The sequence below is a fragment of the Pogoniulus pusillus genome, chromosome 2 (assembly GCF_015220805.1).
Source record: "Pogoniulus pusillus isolate bPogPus1 chromosome 2, bPogPus1.pri, whole genome shotgun sequence".
NCBI classification, from domain to species: Eukaryota; Metazoa; Chordata; class Aves; order Piciformes; family Lybiidae; genus Pogoniulus; species Pogoniulus pusillus.
The window spans coordinates 15,196,403-15,212,701 of NC_087265.1; the positions used below are offsets into that span (position 1 = coordinate 15,196,403).

Genomic DNA, 16,299 nt, shown 5'->3' on the forward strand with positions numbered 1-16,299 from the left:
GCCTGTGAGTTATTTCCCCTCCAGGGCTCATGGGTGGTGGGGCCAGGGCTCCCGAGCAGCCCTGGCAGGACAAGTCAGAGAGAACATGGAGCAGCTTCCTCCTGAAGCTGGCAGCCAAGGGCACTGCAACATGTACTCAGTGGGGGTGGGGAATTGCAGCACATGTGCTTTCTCCCTGTCTGCACTCCAGCTGCATGCTGAGGCCCACTTTTGGATTCTGAGCTGTAGGCACTGTGGTTACAAACCTGTGTTACTGAGCGTAACGCCAAAGTCTGTTGCTGCAGTTCAATCCCCCTCCCACACAAGCCTGACTGTTTGGAGTACAGCTTCACACCAAACCCGAGGTGCATTGGAAAATTGTACTTCTGAGTGAGATGCCTAAACGAGATTAAAATCAAATCTATCTGAAATTCGAGGTGCCACAGCCACTTCTGCAGTATGCATCTCCCCTCTGCTCTCCATCTTCATGCATGACAACAAGGACACCATGCTCACCGTGCCAGGGAGATTGGCTGGCTGCAGCCAGCAAAAACACTCATTTTCTGCAGAGCCTTTCAGGTGTATCTGCTCAGCTGCAATGAAATCCTACTGCTGCTCCTTCTCAAGCCCTACATACTGATGTGAAAAGTTATAAAAAGCTGAGGGACACATTTTGATTGAAGGATGATTGTAGCCTCGTATCGAAGAACGTTATAGCTCTTGTTGCATTTATTAATCAAAGTAAAGACCATGAAAAGTGACAGAGTCAGGAACATTTTAGTTTATGTTCCGATACAGCTCAGGACTTATATTGAAGTTTCATACAGAAAATTACACCATAATGTCATAAAAAATAGATTGGATTACTAATAACCTGAAACGTGCTACACCTGCATACATAATACTTTAATCCTACTAAATCATAAGCTATCCTTTGGGTGTTTTCATATTCTCAAGTATGCACACAGGAATTTCCTTTCAATGCAGACCATTAAAAAGTAATTGAGAGGCACAAGATCAGTAAAAACAAACTTGCTGTGAATAAGATGGATTCGCCCCCAGTTAGTCTGCGCGATAACGCGGGGATGCCGCTTCTGAACAGCGTTGGTTTCTCTTGAGACACCTCTGCACACAATTAGAGCAAAGTGCCATGTTGGAACCTATTTCCAATTTCCTTAAAATCTGTCTAACACCAATTGTCTTTTTTTCTCCTAGTTGCTAATTTGACTAATTAACATAACAATTTCACTTGTAGCCCAAATGTATTCTGTTCTCTCACCTTGGGTGCATCCCAACCTCTTCCCTCTTTAATTCTTAACTGTGTGTAGCAAGCACTGAAAGCTGTTACCGTGCAGCTTCCCCACTGGTTTTCTATTAAGCCAAAGCCTTGGGGCTGTGCTGCTGGTGGTGGTCTGCCAAGCGGCACCTGCTGCCCACAGGGTTTGCTGGGGCGCACCTGCAGCAGTGTAGGCAAATGCCCTGTGGCCCCCCCACCTCCAACCTGCCTGCAGCAGCGCTTGGAGGTGTGAGCATAGGAAAAGGAACAAGCCAAAGGGTCTTTGTCATTTGTAGCTACATGTTTCCTTCCAGCTCCCTGCAATAAATGGCTTTAGGGACAGCCTGAGTCAGACGCTGCAGCGATGAACCTCTCCTAGCCCTTTCCCTGTTGCTGGTGTTTTCTTCTCTGTCAAGGGCTGAAGTGGTTCATGATTAGTCAGGCACTTACCTGGGCAAGGGCACAGCCCTTTACTCAGTGCTACGGAGGAAGGGAAGGGCAGTTAACATCAGTGGCTATGAAAACACTGGAGCAGGAACTTGGATGAATGTGTAACCATGACAGAGTGGCTGAGCAGCTGCACACTGGCACCAGGGTGTTATCGAGTTGCATCAACGTTAATTTCCTCCTCTGACCAGGCCAATAATACCAAAACAAATATCCTGCAGCCTGATTCTTAGCAAGGCCTTTGGCTGAACAGGGCATTGTGCAGACCCTATTCCTGGAAAGCAGCCAGGCAGCAGCAACAGAAAAAAGCCCCAGATGGGTCTCCTGCTGCCATTCCAAACACCTCAGTCCCCAACGATGACATAATCACAAGCCCTAGTTCTGACACCTCTATTTCTCTCTTCCCATGCAGGCATTTTGCTGCTGTGGGCCGACATGGGGAGAGTCTCCAAGCTTAGGGACAGTCCCTGAGTCAGCTGAAATCAGCTCACTGCAACCACTGCAGTGCAGAGCTCAGCACAGAGCAAGAAACTCCTCAATGTGAGAGTCAACACACTCTGGCAAAAGCTTCACTTCCCATGGTGTCTCATGTGGTTATTCCCCTGGAGTGTATAGCCAAGAGACTGCACACTCCCAAACACACAGCTCAGTCACCAAAACCTTGGGAGAGTCATTAAAAATGCTGTTTCACTAACAGCTGAAATGCATTTTGACATGGTTTGTTTTGCTCATTCATTAAAAAAAGCCACTTCTGGAGTTGTCACTGCATTTTCACTTAAAAAAACCCTGCAGTTCAGATTAAATCAAGAAGGTGCCAGAGTTCAGCACTCCCTAAATCTGAGGACAGAAGAAAAAAATCCAACTCAACCCCATTAAACACACACGCACAAACCCCCTCCCCTCTTTCAGCATGCAGGGGAGGACAGACAATAAATTCCTTACATCATCAGAAAAAGCGAGAGTCAGACTGTGAGGACAAGACATCAGCCCATTTCCCAGGATGTCCCACACAGAGCCCATCTTTGGCCAGATTTCAACCCTTCAGTCTGCTTACAACTTCCCCAAACCAAACCACATTCCTCTGGAGGAATGACTGAACGAAGCAAAGGTGATTTTGTTTGCTGAGATAAAAACGTGAGGCTGGCTTGCAGCAGGAGGTTGGTGGCTGGGGATATTCTTGCCTTTCCTTGCTTGGCCCTGGTGTGCTCATAGGGCAGGTTTATATAGAATCATAGAATCAACCAGGTTGGAAGAGACCTCCAAGCTCATTCAGTCCAACCTAGCACCCAGCCCTAGCCAGTCAACTAGACCATGGCACTAAGTGCCTCATCCAGTCTTTTCTTGAAGACCCCCAGGGATGGTGCCTCCACCACCTCCCTGGGCAGCCCATTCCAATGGCAAATCACTCTCTCTGGGAAGAACTTCTTCCTAACATCCAGCCTATACCTACCCTGGCACAACTTGAGACTGTGTCCCCTTGTTCTATTGCTGGTTACCTGGGAGAAGAGGCCACCCCCCACCTGGCTACAATGCCCCTTCAGGTATCACTCTTCTTTCCGTGTGATTGACTCTGACTCAGCTACCACATGGCAGCAAGTCAAGCACATTAAGACTCTCTTGCTCTCAAGACTATAAAGACCAGAAGGAAACCTTTGCATGCTGTACACCAGCCACATCCACCTGTCAGCAACATGGTTTGTATCTCTACAGAATACAGGAAATAGAACTTGTCAGCTCCTTGCACTGTCAGCAGCAGATCTGGTACCCAGCAAACACTTGAAGTTTCTTCTGACCATGTAGCAGCAGTGTGTCCTTGCTAAGCAGTTGTGCCATCCTGGCTGCCACACTTCAGAATAAGTGTTCTAGAGATTTCCAAGGTCAGACTTCACAGCCCATGAACTGGCAAACAGCTGGAAGCAAAGAGTGGGCCTGGTTTTCCATCACTCTGGAGCTAGCATGGCATCTCCCAGACCTGGGGTTAGCACTGACCGCAGCGAACAGCAACAGGCTGTTGAGGTTCGATCCATCCAACCTGGCTGCAGTCTTTCATTTTCAAACCTCCCATAGTCATTTCCTTGCTGTCGTGGAAATAATGGAGCCAGCAATGGATCGCTTCCCTCTCGCAGGCAGGGTGAGGAACAGCCCTCAGGAACCTCTGCTCTTTCCCTGACGTGAGGCAGCAGTGGCCACGGACAAGGCTGCACCCGTTTGTGCTGCGCTTAATTTACTGCCACGAGCGAGCGCCGTGCGAGAGCGCAGCCTGAACGCTGCTATGCTTCCATTAGCTCCCTGGCAAGAGCCACGCTATTGGTTTCTGGTGCCACATTTCTTAGCAACAATGCTTTTTTTGTTCATAGCTTTCTTCACAGGAGCTCAGCTCAAATGGTTTGTTATCTTGTGCCCAATTTACATGCTGAGTTACATCAGCCTGTCCAGGAGCAAGGGCCCTGCTTTCTGACTGAAAGCCTCCTGGCATTTACCACTGTCTTCTGCTGATCCATCAGTCTGGTGCTGGAGGAGACAAACCTCCCTGCCTGGCAGAGGCTGCCCATTCTGAGGAGCAGCTCAGTCCCTGGCAGTCCCTTCCATGTTGGGTGCTGTCACAGCCAGGGACGGTCTGGAGCTAGTAAGTAGGGCCTGCAATCAAAGGCAGGTTTAGGACACTCTCTGGGGACAGTATGATGTTCAAAACGTGGTGGGGGCATTTTCTTTGGCTGCCAGCACTTCCTCTGTCTGCCCTTCCCTGAGTCCTACTCACTGTGGTCCCACCAAAGTGGCATTTCCCTATGTACTGTCCATGGGGAGGTTTGTATCCCATGCCAACTGCCTTTTAGTGCCTGAGCTGGATAGTTATTGTGGCTGTATGTCTGTGGTCAGGCAGGTGGACAGACAAATGGGTAAGCTTACTCATGGCAGTCCTTGCAGCCCACAGGGAAACAGTCCAACCCCCCCTGGTGCCACCAGTGAAGCCTTTCTGGCTCTGAGATCTGCCTGCAAATACAGAACAAAGCAAAAAGCTCCTAAAAAGAAACCTAGCTGCAGCCACAGGGCCTTCTCCAGAGCCTCCTGCTGACCATCTGGGCTTGACTGAAGGCTGCCCCACCACCATGCTCTGATGCTCATTTGGCTTCTGAAGAGTTAGGGTGTTTCTTGCAGCCCTTATCCAAGAGTGATTTCACTGAGTGACTGGCCTGCACTGGGAGAGGAGAGCAAGCTGCTCCTGGCAGCTTGTGCAAGGAGTCCTGGCATGGGGCACAGTCTCGGGCTTCCCCTTTACTTGTCCAAGCCTAAGCTAGAGCAAAAGACAAATCCCCTGTTTGTGCTCAGAGTGGTGGGTGCAGAGTAACATCAGTGGTGTGCATCTGGGCTGAAGTCCAGTGGTGTGCATTTGGGCTGCGTTCCAAACTATGCCCCCAGAGCAGTTAAAGCACTGTGACCACTCGGCCCTTGCTACCTGAGGCCACTCTTCCCCAGCACCAGCATCCCCTGGCAATGGGCTGCAGCCCTGAGATGCCCAAACATCCATACACAGCCATTACAAATGGCCCTGACTTTTCCCTGCAGGCCACTGGATCTGAGCTGCCCGTGAGTGGCTCCTCCACACCTGGACACAGCTGGGTACCTACACCCAGCACAGCTGCTTTCACAGCTCTCATCTGTCACATGCACCTCCAATGCGGTCAGAGAGGGAACCACCAGAAAGCACCCAGCAAGGATGTGCAGATCAAGAAAGAGAATAAACATCTTTTCTGTCCAGGGAAACAGCAGATTTCAACAACAGACAAACCAGAAACCTGGTAAAAACCCTCTGAGAAATAAAGAGCATAGGGGAGGTCACCAAGACAGAAAACCACATCGGGGATCTGAGACGGATCCTCAGCTCGCACGGCCCAAGGGACGGAGATTTCCGTAACGTCGCCAGAATAAATATTACCAGGAACTGTATCATTAGAGGAGCTTTAAGCTCCCATATATAGCCTGGAAAGAGACTGTTGCTAAGAATAGTGGGGCCCGAATATTCCACGATACCAGAGTTGACAGATTTCTTCCCAGCACTAACAGGACAGGAGGCTATTTTAAACTTGCCCTGGTAAGTAGTTAGGGCATTACTGAAGAGCTGGTCCCAGAAAATAAACACAGATCAAGAGATGCTGGGTAGGACCCTTCTCGACTGACTGCAGAATAAACACCAAGAAGGCCATTACAAAGGGCCTGCTTTCCAAAAGCCAGGCAGTAGTGGTGGAAACCAGCAAAAGCAACCAGCTTGCAGCATCCTGAGCTGCAAAATGAGAGGGGACATGAAATCCAAGTGGAGACAATTATGGGGAGGCAGTGAGAGCTGCCATCGCTGCCAGCTCCTTCCCTTCCCTTGGTCTTTTGCTTGCTGGGGACTCCTCTGTCCCAAACCACCTCCTGCATCCCTTAGCATGCAGGGACTCTCAGTCCAGCAGCACTGCCAGCCCCCCACCCTAAAACTCCACTGAAAGGGATGGAAATCTTTGTGTTGGTTGGGTTGGTCTTTTGGTGAGGCTACATTTATTTAGCCTCAGCAAACTCCATTGAATAGCAGCACCTGCAGTGGCTTTCAGTGATATTCCAGCAGAGAAAAACGACTCTCCTGCATTTTCCTTTTTAATGCAGTGACTGGTGACATCCGTACATCTGAGCAACCTCCTTTAATGTGCAACAACCAGCAGGTAAAGTAACAACACGCTTCACGATCAGGTTCCAGTTTTAAACACAAGTAACACCGCGGCTGTGTTACATTGACAAGGACATGGTGGCTTCAACGCTATTTTCTTGAAAATAAAATTACACCACATTGGAATATTGCATACAAAAAAGTACAGTTTGTCCCCCCAGAACATTTTATCAAACCATTAAAAAAACTATAAAAGTAAAATGCATACAAAGCCCAGTAAAACTGAACAGTCTTACAGGTTGAGGGTTGTTTACAAAGATGCTCTCTGGCATGTTAAGCCTCCTTCCTTCTCAGTAGGTTCATGCAGCTCAAAACCCCCCAGCTGCTACCTGCATCACAAGACTCAACGCTGCTATTTCCACCTTACCAAGTACTTGGTTTCTAAAATGCACAGTGGAAGACATTAAACTCGGTAGGGGAAATAGATATTTTAATCTAGCAGGTATCTCAGGCAGAGGAAACAAATGCATCTGGAAAATACATCGTTTTCCTGCGGAGGGGGAGCAGCAGCCACCAGCGGTTGGTGACTCACGGGGATGCCCTCTGTTTCTGCTGGGCTGCCGTGGCTGGGGTGACAGGTGGCAGGGCAGGGCAGGCAGGAGAGGGGCAGGCAGAGACAAGGATGAGGGAACCAACTGCACTTTTGCATAGTGGCTTTGATTGCTCCAGGGTGTTCAGCAAAAGCTAGATACTGCCCAGGGGCACGGCAGCTACAACTGCTCAGGGTAGGGTACGTCTCTGAGCATCCCTTCCCTAAACACAACCATTTCCCACCAGTTTGTTCATGTAACCTCTCCTGCCAGAGGGGCTTTCTGTCTGAGCAGTACTGTCTATGCCTTGCTTTGATCAGGCAGAGAAAACCAGGGTCAGCACTGCCCACATAAGTCCAAGGCTGAGAACACACAGCCCATTAACCAGGGTATTTCTCAGCTCCTTCTTCAGCCTCCATAGTATGTCCCTGCCTGGGCAGATCTACCCACACATGAGCATGCCCTCCCAAAGCTCCCGAGTAGCTCTGTGGTTTAAGCTAGTGCAGTCCAGGCTCTCCCTGCCTGTGTCCCAGCATCACACAAACATGCACAGCCCCACCGCAAAGGAAACCATGGGACTGAGGTTTTCCTGGATTTTACTAACAGACTAAGGCTGGACAAGTGGCCTGAGCCTAAAGGGAAAAGCTCCCCAAAAGGAAAAAAATGTTTTGCTCAGGGTGTTTTATTTACGTAGTGCAACAAGCCTGTCCAGATGTAAAACATGGAGAAGTAACACGGGGGAAGCAGGCAGGGAGAGATCATGCAAGCCGTTACTGCAGCCAGCAAGTCCCACCTGCCTTCTCTGCCACGCCTTGGAAAACCAGCCCCTCTACAGCGTGCCCCACAGCCAGAGCTGTTCCTGTGGCACAAAGTGTGTCATGAACAAAGTGAAGGACAGAACCTCATCTTTGAGCAATCACAACTCTACTAAAACTGGGCTGCAGAAGACAGTCCTCCTGCAGAAATAACTTTAGTCCCCACCAGTGGAGCACATTCTGGGCATCCTGGCTGCAGTGCTTCTCTTCTCCAGCTCTGCCCCAACCACTGGCCACGGCCTGGGCATGAAGCTTTCCACAGCACTGCTGGAGGATATGCAGTGAGGAGCTCTGGAAGCAGGTCCACACTCCAGGTGGGTGTGAATTGTTTCAAACACACCGTGATCCCAAGTAAAAGACAGGAGCCAGAACATCTGTGCAAATATTTGCTTTTGCTTGTCAAAACTTTGGACAGAATTACATTTCTTCCTCAATTTATTAGCTTCATCTGCCTTGAAACACAGACTGCAAAAATTGCAAGCAGATTGACATCATCCTCTGACTTTACTGGGAACTGCTCTGCAGCAGTTCTCTGAAATGGCACCCCTGGAGAAGACAAGGCAAGGCAGCTATTCTTGTCCCACCTACGACCCAGCCTGCAGCAGCAGTGGCGGCAGGGAAGTGAAGGAAGCCTGTGCTGATACAGTCTCTGACAGGAGAAGCGCTGATCCTGGAGGCCACCTCTGTTGGAAGGGAGGCAGCAGCCATGAGGCAGATTTTTCCCCCTGCTTCCCTCATCTGAGACCCACAGAAGATAATGAAGTTCCTGTGTGTTTGGGGAGGGTCAGCATCAACCCTTTCATGACTGTGCACCCATGAGCACCACTGTGCACCTTCTATCTCTGCTCAAGCCTGGTGCTTTAACAAGGCTGGGAGTGGCAGCACCAGCATCAAATACCAAACTGATACCAACACTTGGGAACACTTTCCCACCAGAGCTGCAGCTGTCTTGCCATGACTCATGCTCAGCCTAAAAGAAATCTCCCCCCCCCCAAATTAATGGAACATAAAAATGTCTTTGCCATAGACACCTACTAGCATGTGCAAGTGACCCAGCAGAAGAAATGAACAATTAAGCCCTGCTGTCACTGCTTTACTGGACAGTTGCATCCACTCTGCAGACTGTGTTGTTTCCTTTCACCTCTCAGTCAATCCTCACATCCAAATGGCTCTACTCTCTACAGTAACAGCCTATATGCATATCAGTCAGTCCAGCTTGTTTATATTGCAGTGTAAGCCTCTGCAGTCACTTGCTACGCTTCCTGTAGAACCAGCCAGGCATTCAGACTCCTGTCACATAAAACTTCACCTTTTCTAAGGATTTGATCAACTCAAGGCAGTATTTCAGGATTTGAAGTGGCCTCCAGCAAAATCCTCCCCAAGACTCCTGCCCTTACTCAACCCATCAGCCTGGTGCTCCCCTGAGTTACCACTATGAACACTGATGCAGCTGGGGATTTTCCAACAGACAAGAATAAAGACATCCCACTCCCATGAACTTCAGCTCTGTCAGGTGCTTGGGAATAACTCCGTGATGCTGTGAATAGGAATGCTCAATATGCACAGTGCCTGTCTGCTTGGCCTCTCCAGGTGTGTGAGCTAAAATTATAAGTTTCAGGCAAATTATAGTCTTCCCCTAACAGACTATCAGCTCACCTATGTGCAAAACCCTTTGGCTCTGCACTTTCTTCCAACTTGCATCATTTTCCAAAAAATGACTATTTTCATGTCTGTGAAGTACATGACTGCCCCACCCATCCTCTGGAAATCACTGGCTTTAGCTATCAAGAACATGGTTGGCCAACCCATCCCTCTAAAACGTTGTAAAGGTAGCCTACATCTACTAAGGCTGAGCTTCCTCACTAGCAGCATGAAAGCTACTACAGTGCTGCAGCTTGCAAGAGAGAAAGCTACCAGCACTGGAACCAGAACTGAGAGCTGTCACCAAGCAGAAGCCTGAGGAACTGCCCATACCTAAAATGAAGCTATTAAGAGGGAGCAGTCACTCCTGAGCATCCTTCACAGCATTTTCAATATAAAGCACAGCATTTATGTTAGGGGGCTCAAGGCTGCTGGGGAAAACTGCTGGGTTTGTGAACTTAGAGGCCACAAAGAAAAGCCAATGGTGTGACTTCCCAGGGTACTTTCCTCTGGGAAATCACAGGCCAATGCTGGCTACTCTGCAGCAGTGCAAAGAAATGCCTCGTTGAGATAAAAAGAAACCACTTTAAGTCACAAGTCAGTGAGTTAGAACTCCACTAATTGACGAGGAAAATGCTGGTTTGAGTCTATTCTGCACTACCACCAACTGTACCAGCACTGCTTAGGGCTCTTCCTGCAGCCTCAAACCCTGCCTTCCAAAGAAGCACGCTTATTCTGACAGCTTGGACCCTCGGTAAATCCAAGCAAGGGTGGACCTAGTGATAACCCTTATCCAAAAAAACATTCCTGCAAGTTGAGCTGAGTTACTGACATGCAGTGGCTTGCTCCTCCACGGAAGGACTCAGATGCTGCACATAGATGGAGCTAAAACATTTTTCAGAGGTCTCAGTAAGTACATTTTCAAATCTCATCTCCATCCTGAGCTGGACTTGCTAATAAAAACATGAAGCCCAGACACTGTATGCGGAATGCAGCAGTGTTCTACACTTCAAACCATCTAGGAGCAATCCTTTGGTTTCCACTCACACAGATTTCTGTCACATTTGCTGGGAACTTTGGCTGAGCCCTGACCTGCGCCTACAGCCCTAGCATGTGTCTCCAGCAGAGTCCTGCCACATTACTCTGCTTTGGATCATGTCTGTTTTGGTGCAGAGGGATTGAGGGCTGTAATTAAGAACATAAGCTACAGTGCCCAAGACAGACAGAGTGTATTAGTTTTGCATGGTAAAGTTTTGGTAGCAGAGGGGCTACAGGGGTGGCTTCTGCAAGAAGATGCCAGCCAGCTGCAAGAAGGACCCACTACTGACCAAGGCTAAGCCCATCAGCAATGGCAGTAGTGTCTCTGAGATAACAACTTTAAGGAGAGGAGACTGCTGCACAACAGCAGCTGCAAGAGAGGAGTGAGAATATGTGAAAGGAACAACTCTGTAAACACCAAAGTCAGTGAAAAAAGGAAGAGGAAGAGGGACCTCATGGCAAAGACCATGGTGAGGCAGGTTGTCCCTTGGCAGCCCACAAAAGTTAACACTAAATCAAATCCCTCTGCAGCCCATGAAGGACCCCATGCTGGAGGAGGTGACTGCCCAAAAGAGAGTGCGACCCTGTGGTAAGCCTACAGGAGCAGGTTTCAGGCAGACTTGCAGAGAGAGGAGCCCATGCTGGAGGAGCTGGTTTGCTAGCAGGACTTGTTACAGTGTGGGAGCCCCATGCTGGAACAGTCCACTTCTGAGGACTGCACTCTGGAAGGTACCCATGCTGGAGCAGTTTGTGAAGAATTATAGCTCATGTAAAGGACTCGCAGTGGAGTTCATGGAGTACTGTCTCCTGTGGAAGGGATGCCACATAGGAGGACAGCATAAGAAGCCCCCCACTCAGAGGAGAAAGGAGCAATGGAGACAAGTGATTAATTGAATGCAATTCCCTTTTCCCATCCCTGGAGGTAGAGACAATCAGGAGCAAAGTGAAGCCCAAGAAGAAAGGAGAGATGGGGGAGATCTGTTTCAAGATTTGGATTCTTTCCTCTTCACCCTACTACTGTGATCAGATTGGTAATAATTAAACTAATTTCCCCAGTTTCAAACTGTTTAGCACATTGATGGCAATTACTGAGTGATCTCTTGCTGTCCCTAACCCATCAGCTTTTCATCATATTTTCTCTCCCATGTCCAGCTGAAGAGAGGAGTGACAGAACAGCTTTGGTGGGGATCTGGTGTCCAGCTGGGATCCACCCACAGCACTCAGAAACTTCTACCACAGCATCGAGGTTCACCAAGGCAGTAAGCAATTCACACAGGCTCATAGAAACAATCAGTAGGGTTTAACACAGGATATTCACTCTTCTGGCCTGGCTGTAGAGAAAGCCTGCATCTGGCAGCACTGAAAAATATTTCAAATTGTTCAATGCCTTCTGGAACAGAAGCAGGATAAGTTACAGTCTGAATACTGCCTGAAGTGCTTCTCCATCTTAAAATAGTCATGACAGTGAAAGGATTAGAAATCTCCATCAGTCGGGACAGTGCCTGAGCTGTGCGATTTTAATCTTAATATAGCTACAGTAAATTGCAGGAGCAGAGCTCTGAAGAGCCATCTGAGCTTGCCATTCTGCCATGACAATGCAACTCCAATCAGACTCTTGGCAAGTGATTCCTGGTTTCAGAAGACAATAGGTAGCAGCAGCTACTGGATACTGAAACTCTTCCAGGCACTAAAACATAGTAAAAAGAAGTTGGACAGTTAATACCATTGTCTGAAAAACGGTTAGAGAATGATGCCAGCAGATCTGAATGTGCTGGTTAAATTGATTTAGTTATCCCAGTGCAAGTTACCTCCATTTCTACAGAGCCTACTCGCAGACAGAAAAGATCATTTAGCAGCTGATAGAAGCAATGAACAAAGTCAATTTTCTGTTACTTCAGAAAATACATCCATTTTTCTGAAAACATAAAAGCAGGGAAGAGCTTGTTTTATTTTACTCTGCAGGTACACTCCTGAGTTCAAGGTATTGGTGGCACAACCCCTCTGCAAAGGAGAGCATACAGAATGGAGCCATTTCTGAAAGGTAGCACCCAGTTCAGGGTGTATTCCATGAGCTAACTGTGCCAGTGTCACCCCAGGGTGGCAGAGAAGAGCCCCCCACAGGAGCAAAGGGCGTTTGATTCAGACTTCTGTGGAGCAGAACCCTGCACACCAGCCTCCTCCAACACATGCACACCCCCACCGCGGTAAAATTGTTATGGTAAGAAATCATTCACCTCGGAAAAAAATCATGCTGCAGACAGCGAATGTATGCGCTCCCCTTCACAGCAGTGACCATACCACCATCCAGAGACATGACTACTTAAAATAAACCTATGTAAACACATACCCTTATGTAACTTATATATAGAAGAGATATATATAAGTTTTATTTGTGTATACATAGATATAAATACACACACACACAGATGCGCACCCCTAACACGAAGCACAGAACACACACACACACAAATACTGTAAATAATGCTGAACTGAAATCTAAGAATATAATTAAGAAATTATTAGCACATTTTAAATTGAGTTAAAAAACTATTCAAAGTGTCTTTAATATTTATGTTCAAGTAAGGGCCAGAACGACCACAGATTAGCACTGCTAAAAAGAGCTGGCATCGTATTTCCCATACGATGCCAAAACTCGAGTTATTTCTCATTGTCATTTCGCCATCAGGGCACCTCATCAACTACAAAGGTTTTGGTTTCTTTTAGGAAATAGTGATTTTTAAAGACTTGGGTTAACAAACAGTATTGTTCAGGCACCCTCAATCATAAACAAATCCTAAAAATCATGCACACCTTAAGAGTACAAGAAATGAGAACTAGTGGGACTTAGACAGCCACACCCACAGTACTCAGTGGCACAAACAAGTCTTCACAGTAAAAAAGGCAGTACTGGAGACAGGGGATGAAAAGGTGACACAGTGGTGGCCATTAAAACAGCAACATTTACCAAGAGTGACCCTCCAGTAAACTTCTGAGATGCCACAGATGCTCCATATTCAGGAGACACAGAACCGTGGTGGCATTTCAGAGGCAACTGTGGGTGCAAGCTGGGTTTCTGTGGCAGCTAAAACTACTGTTTACATGTGCCCCAGGGTGACAACAAATACCTCTAACAACACTGCAAGGATTGTTTGGGATATTTAGTATGGCTAAAACCCTCAGTACCAGTGTCTTCTATCAGCAATCGCTTTATTAGAATGTCAAGGAATTGTTTTAACTTAACTGTTTAATGGCATTAAATGTAACTAATGTTTAATGACATTAGTTATATAAATGATAGTGATTTAAACAGGAGATCTTGAAAGAAAAAAAAAGTATTTTTCCTTTTGTTTTTTTTTTATTTTCCTTTTGTTAAGATCATTTACTATTTGTATTCTGATAAAAGCCTCTCAAAATGACTGGTACCCTGGTGTGTGTAACTGAGTCAGCAGACACACAGACATATCTCACACACACACACACAACTGTACACCTCACTGCTACATCAACAGCCTTTTAAATAGAGAGCCCCAGCTCCTGCTCGAGGACCTGTACATCAGATATATTCTCTTTGTGCATTTCGGCATCATCATCACCATTCAAGTTCCACGTTTATCCAAAATCAAGGTGGCCTTAAACGTAACAACAGCCTGTCCCTCACCCTCTCTAATAAAGCCATGATTAAAGTCTTGCAGTTTTTGCTCTCCTGCTGTTCAGTTGTGCAAATCCAGACAGATGTGCAGACTGCAAAGCTGGCTTCCAGTCTCTTCCAATCTCTCACCAGTCCACTCATCACACAGAGACGACGACGTCGAGATAGAGTCTGTCGTAGGACTCACGGAAGCACAGGATGAGAAGCAGGCTGAGCAGACAGGATCCTGGCAGGCACCAGTTGAACCAGGAAAACTCTGTAATGCAGAACACAATCCCAACCTCAGAGTTACCAAACATGTTTCGTGTTTAAAGTGAGCAAAACTTTAACTGGTGGTGAGTTTGAAGGAGATTGCTGTGTTCTGAACAAAATCCTGACAGCGCTTCACTGGCAGATGATTAATGTGGTCTATGAGACTTCCTTATGGATGCCTTATGTATACATAAAGTGGTTTTTTTTGGTGTGTGTGCCTATAAATACATACATATATATATAAACAGATATATGTGTATATGCATAGTGCTTTTTATACAAATGTGACTGATAAATGTAAGCATAAAAAGTGTACATATACACACAACTAACTTTATATAACATAGTATATATATGCACACATATATATGTATGCATACACATAATACATAAATAACACACACATATATGCACACATATATCTGTTACAACCAATGCCTCAGCTAATGTTAATCCACCATAGACAACCTGTCAACGAAGAGAATGAGGGGAAAAAAAATCCATCACTGCTAATGGAAAATGAACCATTTCTGAAGACTCTACTCATTAGTTCTTTGATTTCTATGGATTGAAAACAGAATCAAATTAAAAGTGTAAGAAGTAGGACTTGATTTTGCATCAAGCCTGCTACACAGTATCAGGAGGGAAAACCAATTGCTCAGAAGAAACTTGTGAGCAGGTCGATCAATTAAATTTAAAACTAGTTGTACCAACAGCTCCTCAGAAGCCTCTTTTTAGCTGTTAGACATAATGTACTACACTTAAAAGCCTGTGTTCCAAAGTCAGTAAATCCTGTTGTCTGGTATTTGACCACAAAACAGAAGCTTTATTCAGATTTTGGGTTTGGGAGGGTTTTTTTGGTTTTGTTTTGTATGGTTTGGGTTATTTGAAGAAAAAAACCCAAAGCAAGTCAAAACAAACAAGTGCACCACAACTTCCTTTAACACTTTACTGGAATTGGTTTTTTTAATTTGAAAGTTTCCTTTAGTATTATTAGGATTTTTTTTACAGAATCTAAACTCTCACTCGAAGTTTGAGTTAATAAAAATCAAGACTTCAGCACTGATGCCTTCTCAAATATGTAATTTATACTGATGCAAGTGTGCAAGTTTGAGCCTAGCTGGGATATTTTAGTGAGAGGGATTAGAGGTTGTGAAAAGGAAACAATGGTGATGTCTACTTCACTCATAGGCTTGCTGAGATGTGTGCTCTCTCTGGCTCTGGCTGCCTCCCTTCTCTCCCTAACCTGATGTCTAACTAATCTGTCTGCTTCCTAACGCCCCCATGCCAAGTCTCCAAACTCACCTTGAACATAAAGCAAAGTCTGGGATAAGGTGGAGGGGTGGAAAGGAGGTGGAATAGTGGTTGGGAGCCCCTCCTGAGGACTCTGTTTTCTGGGAGGGCTGTTGTGTTTCTGTATTACTTTTTTTAACTTATATATTTCTGTCTACAGCTGTGTATGTTGTAAATATCTGCTTGGATATTGTGCTAAGCTGTAAATATAAAGCTTCATTCTAATTTCCAGCTCAGCTGAGTCTAGTCTGTGTGATTTTCTTAAGGGGGGGGAGGGGGGTTGCAGTTAACACCCACGCCATCACAAAAAATGCACTTTATATTACACAATGCACAGGACAAAAGTCAGAAAGCTGACTGAAAAAAACCCACAAAACCACAACAACAGAAAAAAAACCCCAAAAATCAACCTTTCAAACACTGTAATCTTCAACACCACCTTCCCTCATCCACCAAAATCCCTCACAGATTTGTTTAGGCAATAATCTTCTTAACACCTTAGTAAAACCTACCTAGGCTTAGGGATGACCATGTTACGCAATGCCAGAAGTCAATAAGCAAATGCTTGGCTATTATTTTCCTTGTAATGTTCTTGCTTAATTGGATTAAGCAGACTTTAACTCAAATATCCTAAAAGACTGAATTTAACTTGTGAATCCTTCACATCTTTTGTACTG

General features: G+C 46.3%; 1 protein-coding gene across 1 annotated transcript in view; it reads right to left on the reverse strand.

Moving 5' to 3' along the window:
• Positions 1-12,338: 12,338 nt before the first annotated feature.
• Positions 12,339-16,299, reverse strand: part of SLC49A4 (solute carrier family 49 member 4) — a 73,370-nt gene continuing 69,409 nt past the window's right edge. Inside the window, exon 9 of the mRNA XM_064157229.1 lies at positions 12,339-14,333. Coding sequence (XP_064013299.1) covers positions 14,218-14,333 — 116 coding nt within the window. The 3' untranslated portion in view covers positions 12,339-14,217. The remainder of the gene's footprint in view (positions 14,334-16,299) is intronic.